Source organism: Gymnoscopelus microlampas (assembly GCF_963454915.1).
Source record: "Gymnoscopelus microlampas genome assembly, chromosome: 15".
In the NCBI taxonomy this organism is placed as follows: domain Eukaryota; kingdom Metazoa; phylum Chordata; class Actinopteri; order Myctophiformes; family Myctophidae; genus Gymnoscopelus; species Gymnoscopelus microlampas.
In genome coordinates this window covers 34433532-34452562 of record NC_139952.1, presented here as the reverse complement: position 1 = coordinate 34452562, position 19031 = coordinate 34433532, and the positions used below count along the sequence as shown (strand labels likewise).

The 19031-nt window shown below is 41.5% G+C and overlaps 2 protein-coding genes across 2 annotated transcripts; one reads left to right on the top strand and one right to left on the bottom strand.

Moving 5' to 3' along the window:
• Positions 1 to 331: 331 nt before the first annotated feature.
• Positions 332 to 4116, bottom strand: LOC311061295 (dehydrogenase/reductase SDR family member 13-like). The gene is made up of 5 exons (XM_084079871.1): positions 3908 to 4116; positions 3630 to 3748; positions 3418 to 3541; positions 2325 to 2654; positions 332 to 1880 (listed from the first exon to the last, which is right to left on the bottom strand). Exons 1-5 carry the CDS (start codon positions 4032 to 4034, stop codon positions 1618 to 1620), a joined length of 963 nt encoding a protein of 320 aa, XP_083935997.1. The 5' UTR covers positions 4035 to 4116; the 3' UTR covers positions 332 to 1617.
• Positions 4117 to 5404: 1288 nt separating this feature from the next.
• On the top strand, positions 5405 to 17489 carry eif3eb (eukaryotic translation initiation factor 3, subunit E, b). Its single transcript, XM_084079869.1, has 13 exons — positions 5405 to 5544; positions 6310 to 6427; positions 9965 to 10082; positions 10352 to 10394; positions 10587 to 10691; positions 11366 to 11491; positions 12071 to 12195; positions 12794 to 12920; positions 13299 to 13400; positions 15389 to 15498; positions 15800 to 15902; positions 16431 to 16565; positions 16930 to 17489. Exons 1-13 carry the CDS (start codon positions 5455 to 5457, stop codon positions 16975 to 16977), a joined length of 1350 nt encoding a protein of 449 aa, XP_083935995.1. The 5' UTR covers positions 5405 to 5454; the 3' UTR covers positions 16978 to 17489.
• The last annotated feature ends 1542 nt before the right edge of the window (positions 17490 to 19031 follow it).

Genomic DNA, 19031 nt, shown 5'->3' with positions numbered 1-19031 from the left:
GGACAGTCTCGGTTGTTCTCCACTGGAACGGCACCCTACAGGGGTTCCCAAACTTCTCCATGCCAAGGACCCCCAAATAAATGATTATAAGTGTTGAATAATGCAGACAATAATGACAATTTTGAATTGAAATTATTATTTTATTTTTCAAATGTAATGGTTCTATTGTACTTAACTTGTTCATATTCTTCTCCTTTACAAATTTGCGCCCCCTGGCAGCCCCCCTTGGGTCTTCATCATGTTTTATCCATTGGAAGGGCACTCTAGAGGGCACTTTATCACGTTGTCTTGCATATTATCACATTTACTTGCACATTGAGCCACTATAGAGAGCAGTTTATCATGTTTTATCTACCATAGGGGCATCTAAGGGGCATTGTATTCCAATACAATGTGGCCAATCGTCTATATATCTACTGTATAAGAACACAATTGGCCGTGTTCGGGGGGGGGGGCTGCACTGTGAGGATGATCTTTGTCGCTGCACGCACTCCTACATGGCACTTGTCAGTGGGGAATGTTGAATGGGAAGAGTAGGACGTAGGCGCTATGTCCTCCTCGTGGGGGCTCCCCTGTGCCAGGTGTACAGTACATAGGGTAAAACAGAAGTGGCCACACAGAAAAGCGTAGGGAGGAATTAATTGGCCCAACAACTACATTGGGAGCAAAAAGGGATACAAATAATTGCCTACTCTTATAGGCAATTTTAATGCACAGCAAAGCCTTTAATTGTCAGCAACTTGTGATGAACTCTGACACACTTCTCTAATAAGACAGTTCAGTTTATCAGTAAGACCAAGCTCCGGATAACATTAGCTCAGTAGCCCTGCCTGCACAGTGAATGGTACAATTTATTTTACATTTTACACAGTACTCCCATCATTTAAAAACAACATAAAATATATCTCTCTATATATATATATATATTTTATAATTGATTCCCATTTTGCAGATGGTTGTGGTTAGGGTAAACCATCTATGCATTTGTTATGGTCCTACCCACCTATAAAAAGATTTTGGGCTTGGGTCATTGATAAGCTACGTACTAGTGTTACAATGACATAATCACTCATATCTGTTATGGATACCATAAGAAAGGCATCTTCAGAATCATATCAAACAAACCTCTTCCGTGTTAGACACAGTGTTGCTATGAATGTAACTGTCTGTCTTTAAATGTAATTCTATGGTTTGGATCAATTCCTACAAAAACTAATAGAATACGCACATCACTTGGTTGAGGTGCTGGGTTGGAAAGTATCATGAAGAAAAAGAGAAAACCCGCTCATCTGCTCCAATGTAATTTAATGACGTTTCGAGCCAAGGCTCTTCATCGGGTCAAACTCGATATGTGTGTACCCCACTACCCCACCCACATAAATAAACACCCACAGGTCACGTTATTTACCCATTAAAACCAGGAAAGAATCTGTGCCATTTTAGATTTTTGCGTTGGCTATTAAAAGATTGCAGATATACAAGCTCACAGCAAGTCACTTTGTGCTGCGCTGTGAGCTTGTACATCTGTTATTTTTGAACATTATTTAAAAAACTTGAAAGTATGAGAACTACTGATTTAGAAGGCATTTGTAGAATCGGACCTCAACTCTTAATGGGTTAAGCTAGTCCACACAGTCTCTCACTTATCTCCCACAGCTTTTTAGCCTCAGCATCATCCCTGGCTCTACGAAAGACCTTTTTGACTGCACAGTCACGGAAGTAGCATCCGCTGAGATGTTCGATACCCTCCTGGAGTGCACAGTGCAGGGTGGTCTGCGTACCCTGAATAAGGGTCTTGAAGAAAAGCTTCATAACAGGCTTGATGACTATCAAAGAAAATATGCTGGTGTCGTGGCGGCCAATTTCAGTCTTGATTGCACCTAAAAAAAAAGAATGATAGCTTTGTTAATAACCAAAAGGAAGTAGGGTTTCTGGTTTGAGCTAGCTTCCTGAAATAGTGAGTTGTCAAGTGTCTTGTCAATGTGGACCTTATATTGTAGGTCAGCTCTCTCTCTGAGGGGCCCTCAGTCTTTCAGCAGATAAGACTGAGAAAGCTGACCTACAGTATAAAGTCCATGGCGAGACCCTTTGTCCACCTCAGCGAGGGCATGGAAAGATACATTTTGTACAGAAGACAAGACATTTTAATATGATTCTCATTGCTTTACGGGTGAAATTATTAACCGGTATTAGCCATTATTAACTGTTTAACGTATAATGTTGGGAATAGAAATATACCACATTAAAATGTTATATGTTGTCATATTACTTTAAGCTAGTTGAATAATAAGAATATATATTTCATAGATTAATGTTGAATTGACCTGGGTGGAGGCTGTAGCAGGTGACCTCGGTGCCCTGTAGTTTGTTAGCCAACTCGTGGGTGAAGAGGAGATTACACAGCTTGCTGTGGCTGTAGAGCTTAAATGAGGATGTCCAAGAACTGCCTTCCTCACCAAGAGCCTTGTGAGTGTTTAGATAAGAGAAATCAATCCTGCCCATCTTGTGAGCTTCAGACGCCACGTTGACCACCCGACTGGGACCACACTCCTTCAGCCGCTCCAGTAGCAGGTTGGTGAGCAGGAAGTGACCAATATGGTTGACACCCAACATCATCCCCAGGCCGTCCTCTGTTTTACCCTGCATGAAGATCCCTAGAGACCAGAGGAATCTGTTAGACCAGTCGTTAATTCTCTAACTTTTTCATGTCATCCAAAGGACAAGGACATCCAAATGAATATTTGAGAGGGACCCCCAAGACCAGATTTGTGTTGTTAAATTGTTACAAACATATTCCAACTTGTCACATTTTATTAAAGATGTAAAAATTGCTAAACTAAAAGCTCAATGTACATATTGAAAATAGCCCATGTACATAGTTAAAGTGCTTAATCTGATCTTGATGCTGTATTAACTAATTTTGCTGGGGACCCACTGGAACTCCCTAAAGCAGTGGTTTTCAACCAGTGGCGGGGACCACCGGTGGTCCTTGAGGGGGTACCAGGGGGTCCCCAGCAAAACTAGTTAATAGCGTCACAATCATTTTTAACCACTTAGCTTTGGCTATTTTTGAAAAACCTTGAAAAAGTGTGCATATCTTTGAATAATTATATATTTTTAAAGCGAAAATTAGCTGATATCTTTGCTTCTGGGGGTCCCTGGCACAAAACATTTTCAATTGGGGGTCCGCAGCCAAATGTATATCAATTTAGGGCTCCTTGGCATAAAAAAGGTTGAAAACCACTGCCCTAAAGGATCCCTCGGGGTCCCCGGACCCTTTGAGAACCACTGTGTTAGACTGCTTGGACGTGGCCTTACATCTACAGGTACTGTTATGTCAGCAGTAAACATAAACCCAGATTCATTATCAGTTATTAGCTAAACCTGTTTGTACGTTTATGTTGATTGAATCATCACCTGCATTGTTGATGAGCAGGTCCAGTCTGGGCTCAGTCTTCAAGAAGGTTTCAGCAAAGGAACGAACAGACGTCAAACTCCCAAGATCCAACTGCATGAACACCACCTCATTGCTCCCACTCTCCTGCAGGAGACCATTATTCATTACAAAGTGGCACAGACTAAAGAAACATGCAACAAAGGCCCATCAGCTTCAGGGTTATTTCTCTCACCTTTTTTATCTCAGCGAGAGCAGCCTCAGCTCTCTGTTTGCTCCGACAGGCCAGAATGACCCTGGCCCCTCTCTTGGCCAGTTCTATGGCTGTAGTCTTCCCAATTCCAGCATTGCTCCCTAAGCAACAAATAATGCTTACTCAGACATGTCTACATCATTGACAAAGCAATAATGCTTACTGACATCATTCAGCAGAGTGGTTAATCTTTCATCATAAATTTGTCAGACAAATCTTGTTCCAGAATCTGAAGAGAGAAGCAGGCAGGGTTAACTCACCAGTGACAATCACTGTTTTCCCATGGAGTTTTGTGTTGCTTTTGCATGTAGGCCCTTTGATTTTAGTATAGTAAATGATCACATAAGCAACCAGCAACAGCCCGGCAGCAAGTAAAAGTATCTCCATTTGGCTAAAAGCTAGTGAATGACACTATATGCTCGTATGTGCTCCCCCTGTAGCCCCCAGCCAGTGTAGGCTACTTATCTGTTATTGTTGTTGCATAACTTTAAACCTTTCTTCTTCTTTGCTGTTTGATGGTAGCTTGCTTTAGTGCCATTACTCCCACCTACTGGAGCTTGGTCTAGCTTGAAAAATGTTGTAAATGAGATTTGACCAACAACCCAGACCACAAATTAGCAGGTCAGACACCCAAGGAATCCAATTTGAATTTGTATGCCAAGGCACCCTTGCAATTAAGATTTATTTCTATTTTTAATATGGTATTCCTATGTGACAACAAAACATTCACACACTCAAGGACAATAGCTATTGATGTCAGAAGAACAAGTCGATGAGGGAAGAATATGAGTGTGGATGAGTTTCTGTTGAAAGGAACAAGTTCAACTCACAAGCTTGATACAGTACAACAATATGTTTGAAACATTGTATGTGTGTGTTTACACAATTGGCAACAGTATGATGTTTTGACCATAACCATTAGGTGAAAATGATAATAAGCGCTTTATACAGATTCCAAGCACAATTACATAATTGTTTCTCAGTAACACCAAATGGCCTTCTTTTCTTGAAATAGATTCTGATACTCCTACACATGCCACGTATAGACAGCTTGAAGTCAACAAGATAAATGCTAGTTATTATTTTTATTAAATGAATGGCTTGAAGTTATAGACAGTAACTCAAGTAGCCTACATTTGCTTGAGTACTGTACTTTAGTAAAAAAACAATTTAGTATCTGTACTTTAGGCCTACTTGAGTATTTGTATTTTTAGATACTTTCATATGATTTTCATTCCACTACATTTCAAAGACAAATATTGTAGCCTACTTTTGACTCCACTACATTTCTAGGAAGGGAAAGATATCAGTGTTGCCAGAATCTCAGAGAGAAACAAGCTATGAAAACAAGCTCATGAGCACTTTAATCGGCAATTTGAAAATAACAGATCTACTAGCTCACAACGCGTCACCATGCAACGCGTTGTGAGTTTGTAGATCTGCTATTCTCATTAACAAATGATTGAAAAAAAGTGAGAAATTTGTAATATGTTTAAAAACATTTTAACAACACAAATCTGGTACGGGGGTCCCTTGCACAAACTATTTTCAGATGGGGGTCCGCAGGACAAATACACATTAGTGGCATTGGGGGTCCTTGACATTAAAAACCGCAACCCACAACTACCAATATTTATTGGTATCAAGCAACTTTACAGAAAAATAAGCCCACATTAGCTTATAAAAAACAGACATGGCAACACTGAAATAAATGGCTGTCGGCAGGGGGCGCACTCTACTGTCGTGTGTCCACGCATGTTTTGTTCATAAAGTTGCGGTCCTTTTTGGAGCGTAACAGCGTACAAACATGGCGGACTACGATCTCACAACCAGGATCGCACATTTCTTGGACCGGCATTTGGTCTTTCCTCTCTTGGAGTTTCTCTCTGTGAAAGAAGTACGTTTTTTTTCACTGTTATTTTTGATCGTGTCACAATGCGTTGCTGGCTTTTCATTGTTATTATGGTCGCTCCTCAAGACGCGACGTGACAGTCCTGTGTGAAGGCTAGGCTATGCTATGCTATGAGGAACTCATGGCCACCCATATGGTCTAAAAACAAGTTGACCGGGTTCTATGTTCCCCGCTTACAATAACCCTAACCTATCATTATATTAAGACCGCCAATAGATGTATTTAATCGAGTCTGACTTTTACTTTCGTATCTGCAAATTTCAGAATCGATAAGATGCATTCATGATAGTCTGATCCAAGGCTAATAACCTGGTTTTCGGGCGGAGCTAGGCTTACCTTACTGTGCGTTCACACTGGCAGATACAAAAGATACATGGCTACACACCATTTTTGTAGCTTTGTATCTGAACTGAAGTTGAAACCAGATCAACTTATTTGTAGCGTTTGTAGCAGCTACAAACATCGTATGTATGCTGTCTTTGTATCTTCATGTAGCTGGCTTCCATTGAAAAAGAATGGTAGCCTGTATCTTTGTAGCTGGCAGTGTGAACCTAAGTTAACCCTAAAACCCGGGTGACGACACCCGTTATGACAACATTATCCTCTGGCTAAACGTTATTTGAAGGAATTATTAATTTATTGTTTTTGTCTAAATGTAATGCTATATAGTTTGCCCAAAAATGCTGATAGTTGTATTGTGTGTGTGTGTGTGTGTGTGTGTGTGTGTGTGTGTGTGTTATACTATTTCAGATCTACAATGAGCAGGAACTCCTTCAGGGGAAGCTGGAGCTCCTCAGCGAAACGAACATGGTGGATTTCGCCATGGACGTGTACAAACACCTGTACCCAGACAAGGAGATCCCGCACTGTAAGTAATCCATCTATTTCTATACAAATGTTTTTGTATTGCTCACTGTTTAATCAAGTACAACTGGAGTTGTTATGGAAGAAAGGTGAATACTTTGACTGTCAGGCTAGGCAAACGTAGCCTACGTCCACAGCCTACAATCTGAAATTATTTGGGAGGTCTATTCATTTTCAATCCAGCTTTGCCTCACATATGCTGTAGCTATAAATCATGTGTAATGTTCATATTTTTTAATTAAATCCGGTACCACACCTCTAGATTTCCTTTGAGGCAAGTTTTCCTACCATGCACTCTTTCATCATCATAACCTTTTACCTCTGACTTGGTGATCAGATCACCGATCGTTTAACCTGCTGTTTCTCAAACGTCGGATCCAGGTACCACCAGGGGGCCAGATGGGACTCTTACGGGTCTGTAACTCTGAGAGTGTACGATTGGAACCAAATGGACCCGTGATTCGTACACTCTAAGTTAAATAAACACAGAGGGTTTTACAATGTAGAATGTGGTTCCGTTCCAGTATAGTTTAGTTCAGTGATTCTCAATCTTTTTAATTTCAATTTATGGATCCTCAGTTTGTTATGCATTAGGCCACAGACTCCAGTTTGTTATGCACTAGAAGCTAGGGAGGGCCTCGCGTCTAGCCCGCCGCCACGCCCACGTAGCGCCCGCGGCCACTTGGCAGCGCATATAAGTGGCGTAGCGTCATGAGAGCCAGTGGGGCCGTGGCTCGGTCAGTGAAGACCCTGTAGCGCGGATGATATGTGGCATAGAGGGGCAGATTTTAAATCTCCAGAGGAAACATCCGTGGGCTACCATTGGTTCAGCGATGTGTGCGGTCGCCCTGCGGCCCCTCCTCCTCCACCAATGTGCAGTATTGAGAGCCCTGACGTTGGCCTCCTGGTGGCGCTATAAAAGGTAGATGTGAAAAATGCAGGGCAAAGGTTTTTCCTTGACCTGTAGAGAGTGCACATAGAAAGTTTTACACAGATTGGTGATGTTAAAGGTAAAAAGACAAAGCGGGCTGTTATAGCGCCACCATGAGGCTGATTAGAAAAATCTCAAGTGGAATTTCTTCCTCGGCATATAGGGAATGTGGGTGCAAAGTTGCACGGAAAGTGCAAGCTGTGTTCATAATTTGAGGCATTTTGGTCAAAACGGAGCAGTCCTGCAAACTTTGGAAGCCATTTTTAGCCAATCAGGATGGAATATGAAAAATCTGAAAGACCCGTTTTTTGTAATGACTATAGAGATACTGTGTACCGATTTGGGTGATGTTTGGACAAAATATGTAGGAGTACTGTGAATTTTTTTTGCAAAAAGCGGCCTCCTGGTGGCACTATAACAGGGCCATGTGGAAAAAACGGGGCAGAGGTTCTGAATTGGCATCCAGGGAGTGTGTGTGCACAGTTTGGCTGCGATCAAGCCAACGATGTGGGAGATTAGCTATCCACAGACGCACGGACGGACGGACGGAGGGGCAGGGGGTAAAACATACTCTCGCGCCATGCCTTTTGGCCTGGCGGAGACAATAAAAAAAAACGAAAGTAAAGGAAAAGACCATTACTGCAACAAAAGTAGTCAACAAACTATACTATAAAACAGGGGTCTGCAACGTGTTGAGGCCAAGGACTCCCTAGCTGTGAGAGAGATGAAGCAGGGACCCCCTCTATATTGTATAAAATTGTGTTTCAGATAAACGTTTGCTGCTCTTTTTTCCCTCTACACCTATAACTCTATGCCAAAAATAGCCGATCTACAAGCTCGCAACGTCTCGCAGCGCGAGGCGTTGTGAGCTTGTATCTGTTATTTTTGGCCAAAGTTCTCCTCAGAGAAGGGATGCTTGGGTTGAAATGGTTAATGTAAAAAAAAAAATCATGTCACAAAGATTTGGCGGACCCCCTGTAGTAACTCTGAGGACCCCCTAGGGGTCCCGGACCCCCTGTTGAAGACCCCTGCTATAAAACATTGGCCAAATTGTCAAATAATATAAGAGAGAGGCCAACATGTTGAAAATAGCCGATCTACAAGCTTACAACGCCTCTCAACGTGAGGCGTTTTGAGCTTGTAGATCTGCTATGTTCACAATATTGACTTGTGGAACGGAGTCAAACAAAATGTGGGGGTCCCCAGTTCAAATATGATTATTATAGGCCTGAAAAGGTTGATAACCACTGCCCTAATCGGGCCGAAATTATCTGAAATTACTATACCATAATGCAGCCTAAAGATGCGTTGCACGGGGCGGTCCTGCCATTACGTTAGTTACTGGAGTTGCTGTGGAGCTACACAGTTCTCCAGAAGACCCACAAGGCCACAATATACACCATCTACAATGGACTAACTGAGCAGCAATAATAACATTCACCACACGAACGTGCATTGTTGACAAAGTGATTGCACAGCCGCTGCAGGCATGACAACAACCACATTAGCGTTAGCTACATACCAGCTATCACAGCTCCCTGTCCGTCATTGCTGCGACTGACTCTGATGGCTACAGCAAGGTCTCTGCGATGCCATTGTCTGGAAACTGTTCTTAGCGTGACACGACCAGTGAGAGTGAGCGCTGTCGTTGTTGCTAAGATACGGTGGCGTCTCTGCCCCATAGCTTGTAGATCTCTCACGCATGATTGGCGTAGGCTGCGTTGCCAGGTCTGACTGTTTGTATAAGCGATTTTGGGCTTATTTGGGTGCACTTTTGGGCTCGTTTCCATAGACCACGGCAGTGCTTATTTCTTTCCCGTGACCGATGTGGCAAAAAAAGGTGCAAAACGAACCATCCGGAAGTAAGTTGCGAGATGAAATGTATAGCACTTTTTGAGTATTAGAGAAGGAGACACATGTGAAGGTGGAAAATGAAACGTAGGAGATTATATAGTTTTTCATGAGCGATTTTTGTAGCAAGTTGTGAGAGAATTGGGGCACTCCTGTGGGCGGGTAGCCTGGTTCCAGACGAATCTGCCTTTGCAAAATTGCATCGCACTTTAGCCCTCGGCAGATTAGGTCTGGCCCCCCTCAATAGAGATTTCATTTCTCTCCCTCCGAAGTCGTGAGGGACCAATCAGGGCCCAGTATCCAAATGTGGGCGGGCTTATCACCTTATTGGGATCTTTTTGTAACCGCCCCTTGGAAAAAAATCTATCATTGATAGGGACCAGACTAATATCCACGCAGTGTGTCGTGTGATATTGTCTGGCCACGCGAGGCTAGTGGGCGGGGGGCTGATTAGAACCATTGGGGTTTGGGAAGGAGACGCTCTCTGTTTGAGTGGTAGGATTAGGCCACGGACCCCAGTTTGTTATGCATTAGGCCATGCCGCCACGGACCCCAGTTTAATACAATTGTCTTTAGTCTTTGGGACCCAATTCTACACTGTAAAATCCTCATTGCTTATTTAACTCTTGAGAGTGTACAAATGGAAACATCTGGTTCCATTTGTACACTCCCGGAGTGACAGACCCGTAAAAGCCAATTTGGACCACTGGTGTTCCCCGGACCAGATAATGCAAACCAGTGATTGAACCTCTTTTTCAGCCCTGAAAGAGAAAAGGACCACTGTGGTTGCTCAGCTGAAGCAGCTCCAGTCAGAGACGGAGCCCATCGTTAAGATGTTTGAAGACCCAGAGACCACTCGACAGATGCAGTCCACAAGGTCAGACCAAACTGTCCACATGCTGGTCAAGTTTAACTTTTTAATCAAATACTTTAAAATATATTCGCAAAATATATAACGCAAAAAGGGACACAAACGCATAAGGAGAAATGAAACGGCTAACAGTTTCTCACGGTTCCCAAACCTCTTGCCTTTGAGTTCTGCCTACTAACGTCTGCCAAAAGCCACACACACAGTTTGTGGCACAACATACACATACAAACTTTTGTGACAGTTTTTGCATCAAATTATTTATTTTTTCTTCTCAGAGATGGCAGGATGCTGTTTGACTATCTGTCCGAGAAACACAGTGTAAGTTCTGCAAAATGAAGCTACTGTATAGGATCTGAATACTAGCGTATGTACATTGTGCAAAAACAATGTAAATCCTTTCGTTTTAGAGCCATTTTCATTGTTTTACTTGACAATAGCATTTGGTTGGCTGCTGTTGTTGATGCCCCTCTCTGGTTGTATGTTGTTGTATGTTTGTGTTCCATACTGTAGTTCCGCCAAGAGTACCTGGATACTCTCTACAGGTACGCCAAGTTCCAGTATGAGTGCGGTAACTACTCTGGTGCAGCAGAGTACCTCTACTTCTTCCGTGTGCTGGTAAGTTTAATTGTTAATGTTAAAAGTATACAGAACGCTCTATATAAACTTTGTGGACTAAATATTTAATCTTTTACAAATTGTAAAGTAGTGTAGTGGCTCACAATATATTGACAATTAAATGTTCTCTTAAAATGAATCAATTGTTTGTCTTTGTACAATGAATGCTTCTGTAAAAACCCAATAAACAAAGTTTAAAAAAAAAGTTGGTATACATTGAAACCGTTTTGGGGGCATGCAGTTTGATTTTTAGGCAGCACTATTGCAAAGTTTTGCCATGCCAGCCCACCTAGAAGAGGATGTTGTTACTTCCGACTTGATTGACATTCAAGTGCTCTGGTAGGAAATATCAGGCAACCTGATATCAACAAACATGGACAGCTTTTGAAATCTGCTTTTCAAAGGGTATTACACTGTAATACTATTGCAGTATAATGTAGGTACAGTAGACTCTGGAATGCTCTACTCGAGACAATTCGCCTCACTGATTCCATTAAATCTTTTAAATCACTCTAAAAACATACATGTTCCAGAAAGCATTCCTGTAAATAACATTTTCTTTGTTTCATTACCTTTTTGCTCATGGTTATTTATTTATTGTTTAATTTGCAATCAATAGCAAGATATTAGAATGTCTTGATTGATGAATATTGACTTTGTTGCTCTTACCTCAGGTTCCCTCAACAGACAGGAATGCCCTGAGCTCTTTATGGGGCAAACTAGCGTCTGAAATCCTGATGCAGAACTGGGACGCAGCTATGGAGGACCTGACTCGCCTCAGGGAGACTATTGACAACAACGTAAGCAAGTTTTCTGTACAAAATGTAGTCAAATAATTATTTTGACTAGTTGTATGAATATGTACCTTAGAGACGGAACAAGTCGTGATAAGACAAGTGACATGCATCGAGAAAAACCTTTCCAAAGTTTGGAGGACATTAATCACCTGACTAAATGGAAGAAAAGTTATATTTATTTTAAGAAAATGATACAGTAATCCAACATTACATATTGTAAATTACTTACCGATCAGGACCCTCATTAGGGTCTGTCAGGAAGACTTCTATTGAAATGCAGTGCTCGTCTCAACGGGCCTTAGTCCGGCCCGACTAATTAGCATACATTTTCGTCCCGGCCCGAAAACGTTGGGTATGGTCGTGCTCGGGCAGAATTTGAGAACTCTAGTCTCAATAAGAGCGCCATTATAGTGAAAAGTTGGCTTTTGGAACAATGATATTGTAATTATCGATCTCAAATGTACAGTATATTCTTTCTCTGCAAGCAATGCTACACAACAGGCCATTTGGTGCATACAGTTTTACTGTGGGTGGCTCCAGTGAGTATCTATAACACTCAGCCCCTCTCTTTCCCCCTTACAGTCGGTGAGCTCCCCCCTGCAGGCTCTCCAGCAGAGGACCTGGCTCATCCACTGGTCCCTGTTTGTCTTCTTCAATCACCCCAAAGGCAGAGACAACATCATCGAGCTCTTCCTCTACCAGCCACAGTAAGTAACATGTTAACCAATAACCCTATTTTATACTTTGGCTATTCAAAAACAACCGCACTACAAGCTCATAACGCATTGCGATGCAACGCGTTGTGAGTTTGTAGATTGGCGTTGTGAGTTTGTAGATTGGCTATTTTTGAAACTACTAAAAAAACTACTAAAGAATCTCCTATTATATATACGTGCCCAAAACAGGGAGGCTAAGGTTAATGTGGTACATCTTATTTTGTTGTATGCAAGCTGTCAGTTGATGTGATATTTGTCACGAACATTAATTGTATTAAGTTATATCACCCAGACCAGTTGAATTTGTGGACACTGTCATACATCATTCTGAACACTGACCATATTAGTAATATGACAAAATTAAGAAAAAAGTCCCAAAACCATCATGGACATTCTTGTGTTTTTTTGTTTGTCTTAAAGTTTCTTAACCTTCACTTTCATCTGGAATTAACATCTTGCACGCAATGCTTTGCGTAAAATCTTTTTCACTGTTTAGATGTTAATGCTTGTTTCTTTTCTTTTTGTGTGAAGGCTGTTGGTAAGGTAATCATGGCAGTACATTCAATACATGCTTTTGTCTGCTTGCTAGGTACCTGAATGTCATCCAGACAATGTGCCCACATATTCTGCGCTACCTAACAACTGCAGTTATCACCAACAAAGATGTCCGCAAGCGCAGGCAGGTGCTGAAGGACTTGGTTAAAGTCATTCAACAGGTAAGCTCAATAAATCAGATGGAACAATACCTTTCTTAAAGCTGCATTATGCAATGCTCTAATAAAAACGGTGAATGTGGAATGTCTTCACATGATTTTGGTCAGGAATGAATAATGAGTGTTCTAGAACAAAACATTTTTGATGTATTCTATTGTCGCTTGCTTCTATTTCAAAGTGCATAGCAGAATGATGTATAAAGAGAGCTGTGGCTTTTGAATTGAAAGGTGCATTTCCGAAACTGAAGTGTTGGAAAAAAAGTCTGTGCAGCTAAAAGGTGCTTGAAATATGCATGACTTTTTAAAACCTGTACAAAAAGCCTGTAGTAGCTTATGAAGTTATTCGATGCATTTGATTCTTTTGTCTGCTTCCCTCCCCAGGAGTCCTACACATACAAGGACCCCATCACAGAGTTTGTGGAGTGCCTCTACGTGAACTTTGACTTTGACAGTGCCCAGAAGAAACTGAGGGAGTGTGAGTCGGTAAGAAGAATGTCCAGAACAACATTTTAGAAGGGAGTGGGGGTGACCTCCAAAACCTGTGTCATGGCATTTGGGTGTAATACTCTCTATGAAAGTTGGTGGTGGGATTAAAGGTTAATATGAGCCATCCCTTAGCCACGCTGCTCTGATCTCCTAAGCATTAAACCTAGCAAGCTATTCAGCCTCCGCAAATCCTTGTCTGCCCTGATTTGCTGGCTTCGGTTTGATTTTCAAAGCCGTACAGCTGTCAGATTTCGGGCCCAGTTTCCTTCTCTTTTAGAAACTCCTTGACAGCTGTTTTAGAGTTGCTGCAGTCGCTACATTGCCTGCCTATCTGTTTGATTGACAGTTTTATTGATCACTGAGCTAGCTCTGACAAGTTGGCTCAATGTTACTGTAAAAAAAGAGAAACAAGCTTTGATCTAGAACTATTGCTGTAGCTTAGCTGGGGGGTTGCTTCAGTATTTGTGAATCTTTATTTAATATAGCTGGTAGCTTAGCTCGCTACAATGTCCAACTTAAAGCCGCACCATGTAAATTTCCTCTTCCTCTTCATCTTCTACCCTTTCCTGCCCAAATCCTGATTATTATTATATATTCTTTTTAACATTGAGCTAATGGAGCCTACCTGCTGCTCCGGGTATAAATTGAATCTTGACCATCAGGTCAAAATTCATGTCAGATCCTGTGAGGTGAGACATGACACAATCTAAATGTCTCAATAGAAGAGCAGGGAGACAAAATACAACCACCATACAATAAGTTAACATAGCAGGTAGACAAAATACAACCACCATACAATAAGTTAACAAACTCTATTGTACAGATTGGACAAAATGTCATTGTTATAAAAAAAAAAAAAAGGTACATAAGTACTGTAGCTTGCCCAACACGGATAGAGGCGATGTACAACTGGTAATCACATGCCGCACTAAAGCCTCTTGCACAGAATGCATAGTGCAGTGACAGTGCTTCTTTGTTTTAGGTTTTCAATCGAACCCAGTTCAATTCCTGGGTTTATTTTGATGCGTTCAAAATTGATTGACCAATAAAAAATTGCATTTTAGGTTGAAATTTCACTGCATACAAATCCCCCCTTCACATTTTCGCAAATAAAGCCATTCAATCAAATCTGTTTAGAGCCATGGTAATATTGTCAGCCAGATGTCTTCTTGGTTGCCTCGATTTGTAACTTAATTCAATGCCTCAGACTGTAAAACTGCCAGCCACAAAGCTCTTAATGATAGAATTTTACATCGATTCATACTGTAGTATTATTCTACCTCGTCAAATAATAGTACCTCATCTCTTGTCTTTTCTTTTTATGTTTGACATGAATATATTCACATTTCTAAGCTATCCTGAAGACTGTTCTTTAGACTGCTGGCTAAACAAACATACAGATATCTTCCCATAACCTGCTATAAAACTTAGTTATGTTCCAATATGGTGATGGGCTCAGTAGTCTTATTGAGTCTTAAGTAGGATTGGAATAATTTTACTCAACTGGTTCAGTGTTTTCCTTTAAAAAAAAAAACCTTAATTCAACCTTTTATTAAACCATATTGTATTGAAGGAGAGCCTCATTTTCGATGCAGTTTTGTTGACATGATGTGGAAACATTTTGGGCTTTACATACCATGTAATTCATACATGGACATTCTGTACATTATCATCAATGTTGTGTTTATTTTTTTAAATAGTGACCAGTTATCATTTGTGTGGTTAAATTATCATATGCAATCTCTGTCAAGAAATCAGTGAGATAATCATAAGACTACTACTGTACCTTTCTAATGTAGCATTAGCTATTTTTATAATGACCAATTATGTCATCTACTGTATATACAGTACAACAAAGTACAACCCACACCTCTGCACTACTGACCATTTACTGTTAGGATTTTGTGTTTTCCGTCTGCACTTGGAGGCGTCAGAGCACACATGTCTACATGCTAAATGAGTTTTGTTTTCTTATTCCTGTGTAGGTTCTTGTGAATGACTTCTTCCTGGTCGCTTGTCTTGAGGACTTTATTGAGAATGCTCGACTGTTCATCTTTGAGACCTTTTGTCGCATCCATCAATGTATCAGCATCAGGTAAAGCCTCTTGTAAAGAAGTTTTCTCATCAAAACCAGTAGCCTCTCACCTTTAATAAAATACCAACTGCAACTGTACCTTCGTAAAGAAAAAAAGGGGGCAATCTAGAACTATAGTTAATCATTTAGCATGAATTTGGAACGGTTTTCAAATTAACTTAAATGTACAACTATAGACATTAATGCCCTCCCTGCTTTTCAAGCACCATGGGGTGAACTGTCAAAAACATTAAACACTTTGGTTCATCCCCGAGGATATTTTGTTAAGCTCATGTCTCCTCTCTTCTCTTCTTCCTCTCAGCATGCTGGCAGACAAGCTCAACATGACTCCAGAGGAGGCGGAGAGATGGATTGTCAACCTCATCCGTAACGCCAGACTAGACGCTAAGATTGACTCCAAACTGGTGAGACTGCAGAGACCACCTGTAGGGAGGAAGACTTTCTGGTTAAAGCCATTTAATCCAGTGCAGTGGGTTGCAACCCTGGTGCTGCTGGTGTTCTATTCTGCGATGTAGGCATTGGCGTTCATGTGGCATTGCAAGTTTACTCACTAGTCCTTGATCAAACAACTAGAATGAGAAGGACAAGTAGGGAAGGTGACTGCAGATAACTTACTGGTTCACAGTAGAAAACCAGGACCAGCCATCTTTGAGGACAAGGGTGAAGGACGAATAATTACTTGAATGCTCCAAAAAAATGTTTTTCAGGAATTTTGAAAAATGCCACGAAACTCACTCAACACTATACAGACCAAAGCTAGCATCGCTCACTGCAAAGTTGGATAGGACATTATCGTAGCAACACAATGTTCCTCAAACTACTAACAACATCATTCATTCCTACTCTAACTAGCCAATAGTGTGCATGTATCATGGTGCTTCATACACTCTCTTTTGCCACATTGATAAACATCCCGGCGTTCACCCCCTCAGAGTCATGTGGTGATGGGCAACAATGCAGTGTCGCCATACCAGCAAGTGATCGAGAAGACCAAGAGTCTGTCTTTCCGTAGCCAGATGCTGGCTATGAACATAGAGAAGAAGATAGCTCACAGCAACAGGAATGAGGTAAGCTGGTCTGTGTGTACATCATCTGATGGTAACTGATGTGATGGTAACTGATGTCGGATCCTTAAGCAAGACAATGAAAACCAACGGCTCCCCAGTAGCTGCCCAATACAGTGCTGTAGTTGCTTATGGCTCCTAGTAGTTAAGGGGAATTAAATGTAGAGTATACATTCCAGGTATGTGCAAATGTACTTGGCCTATACAGCAACTAGGGCTGGAAAATAAAATAGATTCATCACGATTCTGACGTGGACGATATGTTTTGGGGGATTTTTTTGTAATGCTTTTTTATATCAGCGATGTAGCAAATGTGTTCAAATGATCATTATATATTGCTTTTTGTCCTTTTTTTTTTTTTTACCAGACACCAAATTGGGGAGCTGCTGCTGCTGATACTACTACTGGCTTCTAGAGGACTTATCAGGATGAAGCTGTGGATGAAGGGACATCAGCAATGTTTCACGTTAAATTGATCCATCCTCTCCAATTCTTATTTAACCCCCAGTTTTGCAAACTCAGTGCTGCTGATTTTGCGAAATTCTTGACCATGTGGTAAGATGACACACATTAAGTGGACATTATTGTATCACTATGACTGAAAATTCAGTAGCTAATAGTAGGGTAACATGCCAAGAAATCTTTACCTGAGTTGTATTATGTATGCATAATTACATCTTGGCGTTATTGTGTGCTCCCAAAACTTAGTTTAATACACAGGTTTTACACACAAGAATAATGCGCGTGTAAAACACAATGTTCCTCAAACTACTAGCAGTGTGTCACTCCATGGTATTATATTACTATATCAATTATATTATATATTAGCATTTGTATTAAAACAAATTTGATATTCCCCAGAACATCCAACCACAAACAGTATGTACAATAACAAATGGGAAATAAAGCTCATATGTCTCCTCTTTACCTTTGGACAATGAATTTGAATATGTATTCCAGTTCATACCATTTTCCACTAGATGGCGTGCTTGATCCATTTCCCAGTGTTTCATGACCCAGCATTCCTTTCCAGTTCTCCCACACTATAGGGTCTCCTGCTGATTATACATTTAACATGGCACTATATGTGGTAAAAGCCACAGCGTAATGGTATTGTGGTACACAAATAAATGAAACTTGACACAGTTCTGACTGAAGGCAAACTAATTTTCTGGGCTCGAGCCTGCTTTGGCTTGTGAGAAGCATGGATATGAAGATATGGAATTTCTAGGCTGAAATTATTGGGATGGTTGACTCACAAGATAGAGTATGCCTCAGGCAGCTACACAGCTAATATTAGTTACATTTATGAACAGAACAGCTGAAGTACAATATGTGGATTCTTAACCATTTGAGTTGTTTCTGCTGACATATTTGATGCTTCGGTGACCACACCTTAGTTTGCAATATTTTGACATGCACAGTATATTTTGAGTCAATTAACGTGTGTATGTTGGGGTACTGGTGATACAAGTCTTTATTGACTTCATATATATTTATATGTACATTATTACAGAACAATAGCATGATGTGGAATAACCTGCAAGGTGAGCGATCAGCAAGCATTCATTTTAAACTGGTTTAGTGAACTGACTATTTGGCTGTTTTTCTTTCTGTCACTCTCAAAAAATGTGAAAGGATGGCCAAATAGACAGCATCTTTAATGACATATACTGTAGCTCCTTTGACAATCATCCCCTTCAGACACGCCCCCACACACCTCTCTCTGCACAAATGATGGTTGACAGGTATTCAAGCAGTGCAGAGAAAGTGCCCCAGGTGCATTTCTGAGTTGCCCCCTTGCTATTAGCACGCAGGATCCTGGAGTGTTGTATGTGCATGTTATGTGTGTTTACTGTGATGTTCACCTGGGGAGTGGCCGACTGGCCGTTGGAGATTCCAGGCTAGCCACTCCTCCGTAAGCAGTTTTTCTTATGCACACACATACACAGTCGGAGCTCGGTAAATTACAACACACATGCACACACAAGTGAAAGCACAGAGCTGACGTGGGCTGAGGGCTGCTTCTGGAACAGCTGGTGCCCATCTGTGGTTGCTGTTGCCTAGGCCGTCTCTTCCTGCGTTTACGAGCCACTGTGCCTTCCCCTGAGAGGAGACACCGGCCCTGCAGAAACCCACACGCACAGGAGGTCTATTGGAACACACTTGACAGACTGTCAGTCAGTCTTCAACTTCATCATGGATACCCTCATGGCCTGGGCCATCACCAACCCGGCTGTGGCCCGGCTTCTCTGGGTTCTGCTTCTGGTGGTGGCCACCCTCCTGGTCTGGGCCTTGTTCTTCTGCTGCTATGCTCGGAACCAAAGCTCCTCATCCTCCTTGGAGAGGTACCTGGAAGGTAGGTGGGCCCTCTGTGCTGTAGTATTCTCCTCTAATAGGCAGAGGCCACCAATAGGCTGGTACTACAAGACTGGCACAAGTAAACTGGAAAGCCCATGCCAATGTGGA

What these genes read in the sequence shown, in the direction of transcription:
- eif3eb (XM_084079869.1), top strand. Translation starts at nt 5,455, where the DNA reads ATGGCGGACTACGATCTCACAACCAGGATCGCACATTTCTTGGACCGG. An exon ending in CTCTTCCTCTACCAGCCACA is followed by an intron (nt 12,196 to 12,793) that starts GTAAGTAACATG and finishes TCTGCTTGCTAG; the next exon opens with GTACCTGAATGTCATCCAGA. An exon ending in CTCACAGCAACAGGAATGAG is followed by an intron (nt 16,566 to 16,929) that starts GTAAGCTGGTCT and finishes TTTTTTTACCAG; the next exon opens with ACACCAAATTGGGGAGCTGC.
- LOC311061295 (XM_084079871.1), bottom strand. Translation starts at nt 4,034, where the DNA reads ATGGAGATACTTTTACTTGCTGCCGGGCTGTTGCTGGTTGCTTATGTG. An exon ending in GAAAACAGTGATTGTCACTG is followed by an intron (nt 3,749 to 3,907) that starts GTGAGTTAACCC and finishes TTTGTTGCTTAG; the next exon opens with GGAGCAATGCTGGAATTGGG. An exon ending in CTCTCGCTGAGATAAAAAAG is followed by an intron (nt 3,542 to 3,629) that starts GTGAGAGAAATA and finishes GGTCTCCTGCAG; the next exon opens with GAGAGTGGGAGCAATGAGGT.